Source organism: Ursus americanus, chromosome 26, assembly GCF_024610735.1.
Source record: "Ursus americanus isolate L20-20 chromosome 26, mUrsAme1.1.p, whole genome shotgun sequence".
NCBI classification, from domain to species: Eukaryota; Metazoa; Chordata; class Mammalia; order Carnivora; family Ursidae; genus Ursus; species Ursus americanus.
The window spans coordinates 35,155,934-35,174,756 of record NC_142152.1 but is presented as its reverse complement, the minus strand read 5'-3'; the positions used below and the strand labels follow the sequence as shown (position 1 = coordinate 35,174,756).

General features: G+C 50.4%; 1 protein-coding gene across 1 annotated transcript in view; it reads left to right on the top strand.

Moving 5' to 3' along the window:
• Positions 1–9,984, top strand: part of BTBD7 (BTB domain containing 7) — a 78,424-nt gene extending 68,440 nt beyond the window's left edge. The window contains exons 9-11 of the mRNA XM_045815823.2: positions 870–1,048; positions 2,574–3,026; positions 4,760–9,984. Coding sequence (XP_045671779.1) covers positions 870–1,048; positions 2,574–3,026; positions 4,760–5,575 — 1,448 coding nt within the window. The 3' untranslated portion in view covers positions 5,576–9,984. The remainder of the gene's footprint in view (positions 1–869; positions 1,049–2,573; positions 3,027–4,759) is intronic.
• Positions 9,985–18,823: the final 8,839 nt, after the last annotated feature.

Sequence of the window (18,823 nt, the reverse complement as noted above, 5' to 3'; positions counted from 1 at the left end):
TCGCAGCTACTCAACTCTGCCATCAGAAGCAGCCAGAGACACTACCCGAACAAGTGGGTGTAGCTGTGTGCCAGGAAGACTTCATTTACAAACCAGGTGGCAGGCTTGATTCAGCCTCCAGGCTGTCATTTGCCAAACCCGAGTTACCCTGCTCCCAGTACGCTTACTACCTCGCCACTCTGCTCTGATCCTGTCATTCCCCTGCACAAGCGACTCCCTGTTGTACACAGGAGACAGTGTCAGTTCCTGATCTTGACATGCAGGCTCATTCGTGATCTGCTCCTACCCATCTTTCTCGCCTTCTCTCTTCATACTCTTCCTGCTTGTACCTTTGAGCCCTAAGCTGCTAGTGGTGCCAGCTGCTCATGCCATACTGTCTGTCACCTGCCAGTTAGACACATGCCTGGTCCTTCTGCTCAAGACACCTGCCTTCACTCTACTTTTTTTTTTTTTTTTAAGATTTTATTTATTTATTTGACAGAGATAGAGACAGCCAGCGAGAGAGGGAACACAAGCAGGGGGAGTGGGAGAGGAAGAAGCAGGCTCACAGCGGAGGAGCCTGATGTGGGGCTCGATCCCGTAACGCCGGGATCACGCCCTGAGCCGGAGGCAGACGCTCAACCGCTGTGCCACCCAGGCGCCCCTTCACTCTACTTTCTTTACCTGCCTGGTTTTCGCTCCTTTTTCCAGACTCCACTCAGGGTTCCCCTTCTCCAGGCAGCATATAAATGACTATGTTTCCAGGAAATTAAAATGCTATCAACAAATATATAAGAAGATTCTAATGCAGAACACATGCTTGCTTTCTTGTGCTTAGTAGGTGGTCATGCAGCTCAGATGTTTTGCCAACCAAGTTTTTCTTTTTTCAGTTCCTCGGCTCCTCATTATGAAAGACATGGTCCGACGTCTGCAGGAGCTACGGCACACTGAGCAGGTGCAGAGAGCCTACGCTCTCAACTGTGGGGAAGGCGCCACGGTCAGCTACGAAATTCAGATTCGAGTGTTAAGAGAGTTTGGTCTTGCGGACGCTGCTGCAGAGCTCTTGCAGGTGGGGATGGCATTCGACCAGGTGAAACAGGGCGCCTTGATCATTGTGTAGACGGTATTTCAGACCCTTCAGGGAGCCTTGACGGCATGTGTCTGTTTCTTAGCGCATTCCCTTTCGCGGCCTCGAGCATCTGTGATAGCCTGGAAGTCCTGGCCACCATGCCCCATCCCCCCTCCCCAGTAGAGGCCGTGTGTAGGGTGGATGGAGCACACGGGCTCTTGAGGGAGAGCTGAATTTATATCTTGGCTCTGCTGGTTATATATTAGTTAACGTGGGACAACCACATAAGCACTCCGAGTATCAGTTTCCTTACCAGTAGAGAGTGGATGTTGTGAAGGTAAGAGGTGTGTATGTAAGCAACTGTGTCTCTTATGCCTAATAGGCCTGCTAAAAGTTCATGGTGTGCATCCCCATCAAAGGTGAAATAGAAAATTCTGACCCTCCACTGCTCTCTGTCCCTCTTTGGGTCTCTAGATTTCAGGTTGTGGCCTACTGCCAGACTTGACAGGTCTGCCAGATGCCCCTCTTCTTCCCCTCCCCTCCTCCAGATAATAAGAAATTTTTTGCATGAAGTTACAAATCCTGTATGTATGAGAATCAAGGAATGAATGCTTTCTGTTTTGCTTTGTTTTGTTTTTTCTTTACTGATCAGGGGAAAAAACTCATTTCTTACCAAGTACCAGAGCAATAGCATCGGTTTTGCAGTGAGTGAAGGAAGAACGTGTAAAGCAGTCTGTTCACAGCCGTGAAATCAGAGCCTAAAATAAAATTTAATTTTGTCTGGTCAAGTGATTGAATTTTTTTTGCCACAGACTCCAGACTTGTTAGCCTGAGTCTTCAGAGGGGAATGTGGTGTGGTGTTCGCAGGGCAGCAGGCTGTTCTCGATTTTCATTTTTTGCTGTGGTTTCCATCCCTGAAATAGAGTCTTGTTTTCTATTCATTTCTTTCCCCTTTGCCATTCTAAATTGTATCTTCATTTGATATCTTAAAATGTATAAAAGCTTTATAAGTTAAGTATTCTTATATAATGTTTATCAAAATACTAATCAAACTGAGTCGTATGTAACAGGTAAGGACTAGTATTCTGTAGTTTTCATTGCAGACAGCGTGTAGACGTTTTGTCAGAAAATTCTAGGAGGATTCTCACTTGTATGCCTTTTCTTCCTTTGGTACTTAATTTTATTTTCTCAGCAGAGACACATTTGAATTAGGTTTTATTTCCTGCTTTTGCATTATCGCCTAATCTTGCAAGAGATTACTGACCTGTCTGCTGGAGTAGTCAAGCAGCTCTCCTTGATAGCCGTATCTTAGGCCACAGAGCCTCCACTGTATCCTTTTGTGCTGTTATTAAGGTATTTTTTTCTTGGGCTTCTCTGGCCTAGAGAAATATGTTGTGCCTTTTACTCTTGCTGAAATGCAGTTTTCTTAGGATCTCACTTAATGCTCTCAGCCTGTAAATTTCTATCTAGGAAATTTGCTAATAAATATCCTTTTTGTTTGTTTGTTTTTTTAAATCTTTCTTAGAATCCTCACAAGTTCTTTCCGGATGAACGTTTCGGGGATGAAAGTCCACTCTTGACAATGAGACAGTCTGGGAGATGTCGAGTTAACAGTACCCCCACTGCAGAAACCATGTTTACAGATCTGGACTCTTTTGTGGCCTTCCATCCGCCCTTGCCCCCACCACCACCTCCGTACCACCCCCCAGCTACCCCAATCCATAACCAACTCAAAGCAGGCTGGAAACAAAGACCTCCCAGCCAGCACCCTTCACGTTCGTTCTCCTATCCCTGTAATCATTCACTGTTTCACTCCAGAACAGCCCCTAAAGCCGGCCCCCCTCCAGTCTACTTGCCAGGTGTTAAAGCAGCAGCACCTGATTGCACCAACGCCACAGGACTGGGGAGACAGACCGTGGCCGCCGCCGCCGCCGCCGCCACTGCCCCTTCGGCAGCAGTAGCATGTGAGAAACAAGTGGTAAGTTAGCACTTCGCCAATTTACCTAAAATAAAATGTTCCTGGAATATTAGAAGCAATTTCCCTGACCCCGGGAACCCTACTGGGACTCAGCAGCACCCAGCCGTGTTACCGACAAGCTGAAAGCTTAGACCGCAGGGCTGTAGAAAAGAGAGAGAAAGATAACGGAGCAGAGTGCGAGCGCGAGGGAGAGACGGGGTGTGGTCGGGGTAGTTGGTACCTTCCTTGTCTTCACTGCAGGTCCTTGGAAGGGGTAGCGTTACTGGGCGTGCCAATGGATGTTACCATTTAAGCACATGTCTAGAATCTGCCCTCATGTCTATAGAATCTACTCTTCTACCAAATGCGTTGATGGGCCAGGAAGGGGAAGTTACAGCTGTGTGTACTGTCGGGAGCAGTGTGGCGACAGACTCCCCATTCAGAGAGTGGACAGATAGTCCTTATGCCTGTGTCTGCCTGGGCTGTTGCATCAGAGCACTCATTTGGGAATCACAGTAGCTAGCGTTAGTAGCTACTAGACTAAGCAAGAAGTCCTTGCTCGATTTTGCAGTGTATGAGGGGTTGAATTTATTTATATAATACGTTTAAAAAAAAAAACAGTGATGTTTAAGCCTTCCTGCTCAGTCACACGTTGTCAGTGGTCTTCAGTAGGAAAACAAAAGGTCCATATATTAGTACAGGGAATCTGTATTAAAATACGACTTTTTGGACACTGTGGACTACTGTACACTTTGGGTCAAATTGTGATCCTTCCTTATACCCTTCTACCTACTCTCCCTGCTGTCCCCCCAAACCCCTAAAAAAGAAGAAACAACAGAGATCGATAGTATTTGATAGGCCAAATTTCCAGCCTATTGGCCTCTCAGTTCCACAATTTCAAAAGTTCTACTACTTTATATTTTAAATAAAATTCCCTTTAAAGGTAGTTTATTTGTATGTTTATTGCAGTCCTTTTTTTTTAAGATTTTATTTTTAAGTAATCTCTACACCCACCATAGGGCTTCAACTCACGACGCCTGAGATCAAGAGTTGAACATTCCACCGACTAAGCCATCCAGGCGCCCCATTGTAGTCTTGATTATAATAATGAAAAATTGGAAACAGCCTTAATGTCAGCAGTGGGAGAATGGCTAAATAACCCATCATTCATCAATACAATATAGTATTGTGTTGTAATTTAAGTAGTAATCTCAAAATTTAGTGACAGACTTACATATGTTACTACATTTTGTGAAAATTAATATATGAGCAGAGGAAAAAATAGTGGAAAAAATACCTCAAAATGTTAATGGTAATTATCTCAGTAGGGAAGATTAGTGGGTTTGGGGGGGGTTTTGTTTGTTTTTTGTTTTGTTTTGTTTTTTGGCCTTTATGATTTTCTATATTGTAATCTTTTTTTTTTTAGATTTTTAAAATGTATTTATTTTAGAGAGCATGCGAGCAAGAAGGGTTGGGGTGGAGGGGGGAGGAGCAGGGGAGAGACAAGCAGGCTCCAAGCTGAGCCCAACATGGGGCTTGATCCCACAACCCTGAGATCACGACCTGAGCCAAAATCAAAAGTCAGACCCTTAACCGACTGAGCCACCCAGGGGCGTGTATAGCATTATCATTCTTGAAAGTAAGCTTGGATCACTTTTATAGTGAGGAAGCAAAACCATTGAACATCATTTGTACAAAGAGGGAGTCGTGGGCGTTTTTCTTTGAACCCTCCCTTCTTTTATCTCTGTTTGCAGTGCACACAACCTGTGCTAAATGATCTCGTGCCTGACATCGCCATGGGTGTGTCCACGCTGTCACTCAAGGACAGGAGGCTTCCAGAACTGGCTGTAGACACAGAACTCAGCCAGTCCGTTTCTGAAGTAGGACCAGGGCCTCCCCAGCATCTGTCATGTATTCCACAGAGGCATACACACACGTCTCGAAAGAAACACACACTAGAGCAAAAATCAGATGCTCGAGAAAATCAGCAGGAATATCCGGATTTCTATGACTTCTCAAATGCTGCTTGCAGACCTTCTACGCCTGCTCCTGGCAGACGCACCCCTTCCCCTTCGCAAGGTGGATATTTCGGTCCTGATTTGTATAGCCACAGTAAGGCTTCACCAAGTGGCTTAAAGTCAGCCTACCTACCTAGCCAGACCTCTCCTAAAAAGCAGGAAGAAGCTAGGAGAGAATATCCACTTTCCCCTGACGGGCATCTTCACAGACAAAAGAATGAGCCAATCCACCTTGATGTTGTCGAGCAACCTCCCCAGCGGTCAGACTTTCCTTTGGCAGCCCCAGAAAATGTTGGCAATGGTCCAGCCCACGTCAGGGGACGAACAGCAGTAGAAACTGACTTGACTTTTGGGCTGACTCCCAACAGACCCTCACATCCTGCATGCAGCTCTGAAGCTCCGGAAGAGAGATCCAGTAGGAGACTGGCCGACAGCGAGTCCTTGGGCCACGGGGCTCAGCGAAATACCGATTTAGAAAGGGACGATTCAATAAGCAGGGGAAGGAGGTCACCGAGCAAGCCAGACTTCCTCTACAAAAAGTCTGCCCTCTGAGAGCAACCTCCAAGTCGTCTGTGCCTGAGATGTGAAACATCCCATTTTATGATATAACCCGACAACTTAGAGACCAGTTCATTGATGCCAGCTAACTTGGTTTCCCATTATTTTATTCTGGTTTTTGTATATACATGTTTATGAGACGTGGCATGCTACGAGGGTTCTTTTGAATGCCGCATCTGTCTGTTTTGTGTTTGAACAGTTGTGTGGGGAAGCATTTTTAAGAGCAAGCAAGCTGGCACTTTTTTTCCTCTTTACAAATGATGGAATTTTTTTGCACTTGTACATTTATTTTATCTGTATTGATTTTGTATCTGTATGTCACACTTTATTGCCGCATTTAAAGGAACCGTATTTTCATACTTTTTTGCATTTTACCTTCATCTACCAGTTTCCACGTGCATTGGACTGCACACTAAGATGTATTTTCTTATGAAATAGTTCTGTGCTTATTTTTTAATTATAGAAATTCCAAAGAACAGCACATCAAAATGCTCCTCTCTCTTCGGTAATTGTTTTAGTTCAGAAATCTTCCTGCTCAATCTCCATAAATCTAGTGTCATTCTTCCTTAACAGTTCTTGGGAGCTGGTCTTCATTCCTCCAGCGGGAGTCCAGTCAGGATCCTGACGTTTTCTGGTTCGGTAAAGAACCGAAAGGAGCAAAGCCTTTTGTGCCCGGGCTGAAGCTGTGTGTGGCTTTGCTCACAGCGTGGGCGCCATCGGGATCCCCGCAGATGCTGGCCGTGTGCGTTAGCGTAGCGCTAGCTGAGGTTCTCAAGACACTGGGTTTCCTGGAACCCTAAGGCAGCGGAAATAGCAAAGTAGCTTCAAGGTTGCCCGACGGGGATTTCTGGTTCCGAGCGGCGACTCTCCCGCTGAGCCGGGGAAATGACTGCTTGCTGCCTTCAGTTGTCTTGCTCTCTGTGGGAAAAAAAAAACAAAAGGGCTTCAGTCTTAACGGATGTCATTTGGTGTTTGTAAGCCTATGTGTTCTTTTAAATGTTTTTCAAAGTTTGTCTGAATTTTGGTGTCCTAAAAAAGTTGTAGAATGCATAATGCTTTGTCACCAAAAAAGAAAAAGAAACCTTTTTTTCCCCCCCCCGGTGAAACACTACATGTCCTACTTGAACTCCATTGGGGACGCTGGTTTGGGATTTTACTGAACCACTGAGCACATGGGATCTTTTAAGATCCTCTCCCTTGGAAGGGCAATGTGTGAGCTAAGGACTGTTTTTTTTCTTACTCTCCAATGTAAATATATTAGTATTTGAGTTTTTAAATCACTTCAACATTATTTGAGCATTCACTTTGTATTTTTACAAACACGTACACACACAGCCGTAGCACTTAGAAGACAAGGGACTTGCCGAACATTCCCTCATGTGAAGGGTGTCTGGGAGCCTCTTTTCTATGTATGTATATATATGTAAAACTATGAATCACTCACACTCACTCTAAAACTATGCAGGGCTAGGGAGCCTTTACAAGCTACCATATAAATGAATTACATGCACTTTTAAGTAAATAGGTTTCTATTGGGCGTCAACAACTGATTTCTCCCGAAGCTGTAGTTTCTCTTAACAGTCTTTCCTACTTTACCCTGTGGATATACACTCAGGAATAATCTGACATTTAAAAAAATCCTAACAGTAGGTAGTCGCAAAGACGGGGAACACGTCAGTCTGTCCGCATACACGGGCACATCGCTGCCCCGCTCCGCTGCCTAGCTAGCCGCTGCTCGCGTGTTCGTCAGCGCTGGTGGTGGTCGGGCCAAGCGCCACGGCCCCCAGAGCGAACACTCGTCCCCTGGGAGGCTGGCTGGCATCGCCTTTGAGGCTCCTTTTTTTAAAGATAGAAAAACATAGGACTCTGTGCTCATTTTTAGGAGGTTTGACTCTTTATAATAGATGATGGTGTCTTTTGAAGCCAATTTCAGTCTGTCTCTCTTCAGAAACAAAAATTGTTAATTCCATCATATTCTTTAATGTGTATTTATATACATGTATTGACATGAATTATTTTGATATAGTTTTAAATTTCTCTTCTGAATTCAGACTGTACTGTGCTGGAACTGCAAATAAGAGTGAGTAGAGCTAATTTGGGTGGGAAAAAGCTTTCTCATCTCTGACCTGTATTTTTTAAAATGTTAGACAAGAGCTGTTTGATGTCACACATTCATTTTCCTGAAAACTTATTAAATATTCTTTGATATCCCCCAAACATAAAAATAAGTGGCCACTGTTCCTACTTTAATTTATGAAGTTTGCTTTTAATAATGTAGTAGCTGGTCTGACTCAACTGTGTATAGAGAGGAACTTGCTTTACTCTGTGGGACTGTGGACTGGTGTGACTTGTGGAAGGTAAGCAGATGGGGCTTTGTGTGTGCGAGGGTAGGCGTCAGTATCTGCTGTGTCTTGTGAGGTATGGTGGCTAGGGTAGGCTGAAAAGCTGTGTGCCTCTGGCTTTTGCACCCACCTCCCCGATCTTCTGTAGTGCTTACTTGGCATGAAAATTCTGTTAAGGCTGTACTAAGATAAATGTGAAGCCTGAGTAAGATTGCTCTTAGAAAAAAAGTATGTATAATATAAAATTTCGGCTGCAGGACCTGGCATTTCACTCGGTTTAGAAATTTCATGAGAACCAAATCTCAAAATACCAGATCTCCTCTCGAGGCCACGGACAATCAGGCCGTCAGACAATCGGCACCTTCAGTGCCCGCCATGTCGCGGTTTAGAGAACTACCATTTAGCTCCTGGAGTGGGAAGAGAAGATCCATGTTCCTTCAAGATGCTGTTGGTCCTCTCCTTGTATTTTTGTTTTAGTTTTGTGATTTTGATGGATAAATTAAGTTCAAAGTCACCCGTGACTCGAAAAGAAATAGCAGCATGAAAGGCAAAAACTATCCATGAGAAGCAGCTGCTTCAGTTTTCCCCGCACCACTCCCTTCGTCCCACGCCCCGTTAGCTCCTTCTAGGCACACGCCCCTAGACCTAAGCGCCCTTGGCATTTCCAGAACCAGTTGGATTTTAAGGATTTTTTACAAGTTCTTTATATTTGAGTCTTTTTGTAGAGCTCTCTGTGAAACTTTACCTAATTCTTTGTTTTGCGTCCTCAGCAACTCTTATTACTACAATTGCCACCTGTTATTGGGTTTTCTTTTGACTGGTTGTTTACGTTCTGGCAGCGGGGGCCACGGGGGCTCGCAGCCGACCTCGCCGCACGCTGGTCTCTGCGGGAAGGGTGAACACTTGTCAGTAACTACTCAGCAAAATAATGTGTAATCCGCCTTTCAGGGGGAAACGTGTTTCATGAAACACTTGTAAGACACTTGTTTTGCAATTCTGAGGCATTCGTGTTTTTACCTTAGGAACGAACTCAAAGGGAAATGTTTATTTGACTTTTTTTTTTTTTAATTATTATTTGGTTGACTTTCAACTTGCAATTGAAAGTTACTATTAAAGCAGCAGTGATGGGTGCTATTCCCGGTTCTGCCATGGTTCACTTTGTCTACTAAGTGGTTTACTTTCAAACCTCATTACACATAACCTTACTAAAAGAGTTACCGTCACACACTAAAAAGGTATTTTACAGTTTTCCATTAACACTGTTGTGTGAACAATGTTTTATGAAATGTTGTCTTTTTGTCCTGTAGATTGCAATAGCGATTATATAATTGTTTTATTGGCAAGTCTTTGGATTTCTTTTTTTCTCCTAGAAAACCCTCAGACCATGTGTCAGTCTTCCACATTCTGAATATTATAATGCTGTGGCTGTTTCTGTAGAAAGATTACTTGCAAGTGTGTGTCTTGAAAATAACCTCTCGTGTTTGTGTGTTTACGTGGGTTCTGCGAGACAAGCTCTGGAAGCTTCATGGTGTACCTACACATGACTGTATCTGGGTTCCTTGGGCAGGTGGTGTGGAATCCTGCTCTTAGATGGGGCGGCTGAAAGGTGAAGGTCCCTGAACCCCACTTACTGTTTATGTAGCACATCTGTCCTTCAGAGAGCTGGAATCTTCTACAACACTGCGTTTCTTGTGGTTGTGCTGTTACTGGTATAAAGTCAAGTGCCTTCAATGCTAAAGGCTCAGAAATTTTTCTTAAACTGATTTCATGTCCTATGCAAGTGTTTTCTACAACCTGCATAACCAGTACTTTGTAAAACTTGTTTACGCTTCAATTGTACATAGTGTTTTTTAAAGAAATATATAGTATTTTTATTTAGGTACCTCCAAACTTGAATTCGTCTGTGTGAAGCATTGTAAAACGATACATTTCTCTTTTGAGTATCATTACGGTTGTACAAAGGTTTCCACTGGTTCTATTTTTCTACTGTTACTGATAAGCATGTAGCACTGACTTTATCCTACATATAGTTGGCATTTCAAATAAATGGCTTGTATAGAACCTGCTGAGTTGGGTACGGTCTGTGTTAGCCCCGGAGCCTCAGTCACAGAGGCGCTTGTCCTCCGCTGAGGGTAGAATTGGGAGGCTTCCTAGGGGAACTTCCCCTCGGTTTCCAGGATTTCAGTTAAGCAGGGGCTCTTTAAAATTATTACGGTTTCCTTGGAAATACCACATTTTCATCTAAGTCAAGTTCATTCTTTTCTGTTATTTCACTGGGACACTCGTGAGCGATTCCAGTTTACAAATGGCAGCAGAGAGTTACTTGCACAGGGGTCTCCACAGGAAGCTCAGGGTCCCGCCCACAGGGACCCACGCCTGGAGCGTGCCAGGCGCTGTGGTCAGGCAACGAGAAACCCAGCTACGCCCCAAGATGCACGGGTGTCCCTGTGTCTGAGCTCTTTTCCTCTTTCAAACTCAGGCTTCAATTTCAAAGGGTAAGGGAGTCATGATCTAGTCTAGGTTTTCTGAAAAGACATGTGAAATAGGAAGTTTTCTAATTTCCATTTTTTTCAATTGCTGTAAAATCAGTATCGTTTTTTATTTTAATCATTTCACTAACAAGTTCCATTCTGGCCTTTCCGCCTTCATGTCTCACGAAGGCGGTTCTCTATATTTTGTAACCGTCTTGGGTTTAACTCTGGACTCTCAGGATAAAAGCTAAGGTTTTTTGTATGTGAGCTTCTTAAAAACCTAAAAGGAAAATTGAATAAGTCAACTTTCATTCCTGTGCTTGCAGATGACCCCTGGGACGATGGGTGCAGGCCAGCCTCTCAGCCATGCCAGGTCTTACCTTTCCTCAGTGCATTGAGGAATATTTTTTGGGTCCACTCTTCCCAGCAGACAGAGCCAATAGGATGCCTATTCTCAGAAACTCTGGACTCTCACGGGAAATGACTTTTGTCCCAGACACAAAGCAGTACAGAGCAGTAGGAGGTTATCATGGCTGGGGGAAGACGGGCTTGACATGGCCCAGGAATGAATGGAGGGAGAAGTATATGCCAGATGCAATGCCAGGCACTTTATTTTTTTTTCTTTAATCAGTGAATTAGATAGTATTTCCTTGAATCCTCTGTGAATTACATACTATTATTAGTGCCATTTTATCACAGATGAGAAAACCAAAGCACAGAGAGATATCAAGTAACTTGTCCAAGGTCACACACCTGCCTAATACGTCGGTTAGAGCCTAGGCTCAAACCCAGACAGTGTGGCTCCAGAGCCCAAGTTCTCAACCATGGAAATTGTACCGCACCCCAGAAAGGATGGTGGCCCAGGCCGGGGGAGCATAATGTACAGGGGGTGGAAGTGCACAAGCGTGGCATTCGTTTGTTCCGCAAACATTTATTCGTGCAGTAAGTCACTTCTAAGTGCTCAGTCCTGAGGTGACAGTAATGATCAAGACAGTCCTGCCCGTAACTGTTTCAGGGTGTCGAGGAATAAAAGACGCTGGATTATTACAACGGTGAGGCTGTGGCTCTAACTGGCCCCGGATGGGGAAGAGTTAATGTGGAAGGGACCTTCAGAGTGCAGGTTGAGGGGAAGAGGGTGTCGGGGGAGGGTTTCCAGAAGATGCACCGAGGAAACAAGCTCCAGGGAGTGAGGGGCGCGTGGGGCCCTCACAGTGTGGGCTGCTGATTTTGATCCTAGCAGCGACGGGGAGCTGCCGTGGAGTTGTAAGCAGAGCCGTGACGTAATGAGAGGTGTGTGTTCCCCGTTCCCGGACTGAAGAGGAGCTGCGGCGGATCGGGAGGCCAGGCAGAAGGCGGGGGCAGCCTTCCCGAGACGAGCCCGGACGGCCAACAGAAGGCTAGGAGGAGGCTTCTGCATATGATTCTGCACGTGGCGTGACTGCTACGGGAACCAGCGCCTGGCGGGTGCGGGGAGAGCAGAAGTCAGGTCAGCAGAAAGACGGGAGTTCAGTGGTGGTCGTGTGCACTTGGCAGTTGGGTGCAAGCTAGGAGCTCAGGTGTCCGAGCTAGGGGTCCAAGGTGGGAGTTGTCCACGTAGTTGGCTGGCGTGGAAAGCCTCGGGAGTAGATAGCGTGGCTTCGGGGGAAGGTTTGAGATGAAAAGAAGGCCCAGAAGTCAACTTGGAGGAACTCCAACCTGTACAGTTCAGCTAGAGGGAGCCTCTGGCCAAGGTAGCCTACTAGGTAGAAGGAAAGCAGCAGTGTGGGGCACCCCGAAGGCCACCCCTTAAAAAGCAGGGAATATGATCTTCAGAATATAGGAAGTGAAAGAAGCAAAATACAGAACAACGCATACGTATGCTCCCACTCAAGGCGGTCGGCAATACGCTCGCATAGACATGAAAAGGTCTGCAAGGACCTGTGTGAATATTCCCAGGACGGCCTTGAGGGGCACCGTCATTGGGCGGGGGCTGAATTGTACACCTTTCGTCCTGGTTGAATTTTCAAGGTACGTGCATGTATTATCTTTTCAAGCTAATTACAAGGAAGAGATTAGGGACCAGTTCCACCCTTCCTCAAAGTTAACCCAGCGGCTGCTGCTCAGAGATTCTGGAAGATCAGGCCCAAAAGGTGCTCTGGGTGGCAACACGGAGGAGGACAGTGAGGCTGGCAAGAGCGGCTTGGTGGCAGGCCGGGGAGAAGGGCCGGGACAGGTTGGCATCTGAGTGGGAGGTGAGACTCAGAGACCCACAGAGACAAGCCTGAGTAGCTCCAGCGGGGGAGGGGGGCAAGGGACGGGGCTGGAGGGTCCGTGAGCTGTGGGATGACTGGGACACTACCAAAGCTGTTGCTGTCCTCTTTACCAGCTGCCCTGTCTCTTCATCTCCGCGTGTGACATTGGAGCAGCCTGGCAGGGGCGTTCCCCCCACTCGGGGACTGCTGACCCCATCAACGTGGGAAAGGAGGCCAGCTCAGCAGAATTTGTTCTTAAAACACCCCACTCCTAATCCAGCTGCTTTCTGCGAGTGTTCAGTCGTTCATCTTAGAATCCTCGAGGGGACACCGGTGAAGGTGCCCTGTCCCAGTTACCAGAACCTACCATCCCCCCCTTAACAGCACCAGGGCAGATGAACGGAGACCTTTGGTCATTTCTAGTATTTGGTCGTCCTGTACAGAATGACAGTAGCATACTGCTTCCCCAGAAGTGACCCTCAGGGTCCCCAGATCCTCCTTGTCATGTTTGCTCAGCTCCTCCGGGTTTGAAGGGTGTTTCCTTCGACAGGAAGGATGGAAGTGAGACGCGTGGTTCTGCCCTCTGTCCCCTGCTAACCTCGCACTGCCCCTGCTCCAAATGCAGCCTTATGCATGACATTGATAATGACATCAGGATTTTTCATGGGCCTCACTTCACTGACCTCCTGACATGTCCCTCCATCTGCATCTTTCTGGCCCATGGACCCCTTTCAATCTCTGAACACCCCCTGCGCCTCCCCTGGAGCTGCCCGGTCCCCATAGCCGCGCATTTCCTCAGACGCCAACCCTGAGCTTTCCATCCACACCAGAGTGAGGATGTCCTCTTGTAGGTCCCCCTGGTGGGGGAGAGCCTGGGATCTGGGGGTGAGCATGACTTGCTCTAAACTTTGGGGAATCTGCTGGATGGTGGCTGGGCTTCGGAGGGAGTGAGGAAGCCCAAGCCAGGGAAGGGGGTAGGGAGGAAGGGTTCGTGTTCCCAGGGAGTCGCCAGGGCGCCAACCAGGGCATGGCCAGGACTGAGGGACCTGGGGCTAAGCACTAACGCTCAGGGTCCTCATCCTTAAAGGGGTGACAGCAGTTTCCTCGTTGAGGTCTGATGGTGGACTTTGTGTATTTTGCCTCCTAATCCCCAAGGCACCCTGAGCCAAAGTCTTGTTCCCATTCTGAGCAAGGGCTGTGCTGAGGCACCGTGGGCAGCTGCTGCCTTGTGCACACTCCTCCTGAAATCCTTCACCCTCACACTATTCAGCTACATAAATAGCCTCGGTTTCCGGAATCTTCTCTTGGGTGCTTGTCCCATTTCTGCATATTCCAACAGATGGACCCAAAACCCTGGGAGACCGGAGTGCCCCCACTTCCCACCACCCCAGGGCTGCCCAGACCTGCGTTCCCGCCCTGCTGAGGTCTTCCACAGCCCTCAGGACCCTCCACCATCCAGCCCCTCTGGCTCCCACAGCACCCCTGACCCAAGCCACTGGGCAGCCTGCCTGTGGTGTCCTGCCGCCACCCCCCACCCCCAACATCTTCCTCCTCCTCTTCCACTCAGCGGGGTCCCAGCTCTCCTAACACCCTGCAGCCTGCTCCCAAGAATTTGCTACTTCCAGCGCTTTCCATGGACTGAGGGTCAGGACGGGTGGTGTGTGGCAGCCTCCCTTAGTAGCGCCTCCCACCATCTGCCTGTCCCTCTCCCACCCTGGCGCCCATCACCTTGGGCATTCCTTTCGTGCCCTGAGGCCTCAGTTCAGCCTTGTTACTGTCCTCCCCATCCATGTCGTCACCGTGTCCAGCTACCTGTCCTTCCCTTTCTGCCACCCACACATGCCACACACCACGACACACCTTCCCCTTGTCCCCAGAAGGGCTCACCTTTGAAATCTTCACCTCACTTCCTGCTCTCCGGCCACCCTCTGCCCTGTCCAGATCCTCCCGGAAGTCCCTCCTGTGCCTTCTCTGCAACTCTGGCTTCTGACCTCCTTCCTCTCCGCTCCTGGATGGCCCAACCGCCCCCAGGTACCCACCTCCTCCCCTTGTGCACCTTGCCAGCCATCCTCCTGGCCAGACTCCAGCCATAAGCAATGGGTACGTCCATCTCCTGCGCCTGGACCCAGCCTTGGGAGACAACAGTCCCCGTGGTCCCCAGGCTCTAGCCTTGGCTTGCCCAGCCCTGTGAGTCAGCCCTTGCCTGCTCTCCCGGGGCTGCCCTCCTACCTCCCCTCTGCCCACCTTCCCGATGGGCCACCCTCCAGCTCCCTGCTTGCTCCTTGGCCTTGCAGGCCAGATATCTTCAGATGGCCACTCCGTCAGCTTTGGCCTTGGACCAACACCCCACCCCCATCCCCTGCCCCTCTGGTGCCAGGAGGCAGCCTGGGCCTCCTGCCCCCTTGGCTCCGGAGTCCACCCTCTCCTGTCTCCTAACGGCCCTCACTTGGTCAGTGATGCTCTCTCCTTCTCTGGGTGTCACCCCCTTACAACGCACTTAGTCGCCCTAGTGTCTCTGACCTTTCAGCCTCATCTCCCTGGCCCGCCCAGCTCCGGCCTGCTGTCCTCTTGGTGCTTCCAGTGCTCTGCTCCCCACCCTCCCCAGCGCAGCCGCCGGCCCCGCCACACCCGGCCTGGCCCCCGGCCACCTTCATGGCAGGAAATGAGGGTGGGCACTGCCCGCCTCGTTCCCCACGCGGAGGGCACTCGGAGCGCTCTTGACTGTTGGCAGTTGGCGTTAGGGAACAGGCAGACGAGTCTCTGCCTGCGGGCCTCTCCTCTCCTTCCTCTCTCTTGGGAACCAGCTACCCAGAGGGCGGAAACTCTCACGTCCTCAATGGGGGAAGCCAGCCGCCATCGGGCCCACTGGTTTGTCCCGCAGCTGGGTGCCCGCCAGCAGCCAAGTCTGGCCAATCCTCTCTCAAGAGCCCAGCACGCCTCTCTCTCTCTCTCTCTCTCAAATAAATAAAATCTTAAAAAACCCTCACTGAATCAAACCCATAGCAAGGGACCCGGGGTCCTGCCTCGCTCCCACCGAGTGACCCTGGGCTCGTCTCTGCTCCTCTCCTTGTTTTGTCACAGGCCACTCGGTGACAGTGATGGTTAGCACTTGGTTAACCATTAACCATGACCATCGGCCCCTAAGTGTCGCCACAGCCCGGCGAGGCACCTCATGACCCCAGTCTGGCAGATGAGGAGACTGAGGCAAGGAGCCCGGCGCTCCCAGGGAGATCCTGGCGGGTCTGTGCAGCCTCTGCCCTTGTCCCGGGTTCTCGCGGGAGCCTCACCCCCTGCGAAGGACGGTGCCCTCCAGCGCTGCCCTCAGAGGAGCTGGTGAGTGGCAGCTCTCACTCCCCCTCAGGCCTCTTTCCCGCCAGCGGGGGTCCAGGGCCCGTGCCCCCCACATCCCGGGGGCCCCCACAGCCCAGGCCCGCCAGGAAGGGCTGTCCGGGGCGGCGGGCGTCCTGCGCCACAGGCTGGCACGACGGGCCACGGGCCGTGCTTGGGCTCTGCGGCCACCAAGCAGCTGCTGGCGGCGAGGCGCCTGCACGAGGAGTCAGCCCCCCCGAACCTGCTTCCCTCTGCCCAGCGGCCCCTGGCCCTCACCCTCTCTCCCCTGCCACACGCCCCGAGGGCCAAGGCTCCGCGCTCTTTCTGGGTCACCTTCCATTCCCGCCTCTCGCCTGGGGAGGCTGAGCGGGAGTCAGGTTTCCTGGAAGGTTTAGAGAAAGCTCCCTGGAGAGGTTTAGGCCCCAGAAGCGAGTCCGGTTCTGTCGTGTGAGTCTAAGTTGATTTACCAAAACCAAACCAAGAGAAGAGTTGGTGTCGTACCCCAGGACAGAGCATGGCATCCTGTGATCGAGGCAAAAGCTCTCAGCCCCTTCCCACGTTTCTGCCCGGAATGCTCCACTGCTCCCAGGTGGCCCTTGTCAGTGAGGGCCTGGGGTCAGGCCTGCCTTTGATCCCGGGTCACCTGGACCAGCCATGGACCCTCCGTGTCTCGGAGCCTCGGTTCCTACATCTCAGAACAGGGAAGGACACTCATATTCTTCGGGTCACTGTGAGAAGTGAGATCACGTTCATAGAAGCTTCCAGCTCCTGGCCACGCTCAGCGCTGCTGGACACTCGCGAGCGCTCCCGTCTGCCCGTGTCCACGATGGAGCTCCGTCACGGGCCAGGCGCTGGGCCAGGCTCCGGCACGTCATCAGTGAGCTGGACAGACAGTCCCTGACTCGCAGGTTTACGGTGTAGCGCGGAGGGCAGATAGTAAACAAACTCCCACCTAGATCAGTGCCCCCCGAGCTGAGGCCAGGACCACGTGAAACAGTGACTAGCGTCTCAGGTCTCTCCGTCCGCCACTGAGAGGTCGTCGGGGGGGCGGGACCCCCTCAACCTAGGGGACGAAATGAGTGATTTTTAACTCTGCAGCTTTTGTAAATAAAGCTGTGGAGAAGGTGCCTGTCTCCGAAGCAGCTCCTTATTTGCCCACTTGCTGCCATTCTACTCATAGCGCCAGGCCTGCAGACTTGGGGGCGCTCTCCTGAGGAAGCCGGGAGAACCCTCCCCCCCACACCTGCCTGCCCGCTCCGCCGCCCAGGGGTCCCCAGCAGGCCTCTTACGACGGGAAGAGTTGTGCCCTGGGGCAAGAGTGAACGTGACAGTAGGCAGAGCCCAGGCCGCTGTTCATCCCAGGAGACGGGCCCCCAGGACCCTGCACACCCCAAGGCCTCCCTTACTCCACAAACAGGGCGTGGGGCGGAGTGAGACGAACTAGACGGGCCGGTGGTTAGGAGGGTTAATTTTGTGTCAGCTTGGCCATGGGGTGCCCAGAAGTCTGGCAACAGTGCTATCTGGGTGTCTGTGAGGGTGCTTCCAGATGAGGTTAGCGTGGGAATGGAGGGACGGGGTACAGCAGGTACTCCCCAGGGTGGGGTGCGGGTACAGTCCCAACTGTGAGGTTCGGAATAGAACAAAAAAGGCAGAGGAAGGGAAAATGGACTCTCTGCCTGACCGTCTGAGCTGGAACACGGATCTTCCCCTGAGCTGGGAGAGTGTCCGCTCTCAGCTGCTCGTTGCATCACGGGCTCCCCTGGGTTCTTGGGTTTTCGGGCTCGGACTGGAACTACACCAGCTGTCCTGGGTCTGCAGCTGACAGCGGATCGCAGGACTGCTCAGCCTCCATAACCGTGTGAGCCAATTCCTCATGATATACACAGGGTAACATATGTCGTACCTGTGAGTATGCGTGGACATACAGATACGTATCCACACAACACAGTTGTCAAACTTTTCAGTCTAACTACAGGTGAGCCGCACTGAGGGATTTTCAGGCCTGAGGCAGAGGCCGGAGAGGGAAGCCAGGAGGCTGAGATGTGAGTGGGGGGAAGCAGAGTAGCATGAGCCACGGGCCCCACGCTGGAGGAAAGACGGCTGAGGAGAAGCCCAGGTGGGGGTCTCCAGGTGGGGGGGTCAGGGCAGAGCTGCCAGGCCAGGTGCCCGAGCGCGCCATGAACAGCTCTCCCGTGCCAGCTAGAGGAATCCCTGGGAGAAGACCAAAGATGTGGATGGGAGGCCAATGGAAGAGTCCAGAAGCAGCAGCTGGCCTTTTTGTTCAGGAAAATACATCAAGGACTGGGAGAAAGGGGATGAGTGCCTTGTGAGGCAGCGAGCATTTGTCACTACAAGTGAACCATGGAAGTGTTCTCTGCTCCAGAAAAGTCTACGAGCTGCACGAGCTTCGGGCAAGGCTTAATCCAGCGGCTCGATGTCTGAATCCACCGAATCTTTCTCTTCTCCTTGCCTTCCATGATGCTGACTCCTTCCAAAGGCTGACCCCTCCGGTGCTCACGAGATAGATGCCAGCAGCTCGGAGTGGTGTGGCTGATGCCCCTCAAATCCCATGGCAGGAAAGTGGCATGGCCAAGAGCGAACTGGAAGTTGGGGCACTGCCACCGACAGCATGGAGACATGGGAGCCAAGTGGCCAAGGGCGGCACAGGTCGCCTGTGAGGGTCATCCATGAGGGAGGGCCTCCTGTCCTGACAAAGTGAGGCTGGCTGACTTCTCAGGTCCCTTCCAACCTAGGGATCCTGTGATTGTAAGCAGGGGGACACACACTGTCTGACGCCCAGCGGTTCAGGAGGGCAAGGGAGGTACACGTGGCTTTGGCCACAGCTGCTCCATGCCTCCTCGGACCAAG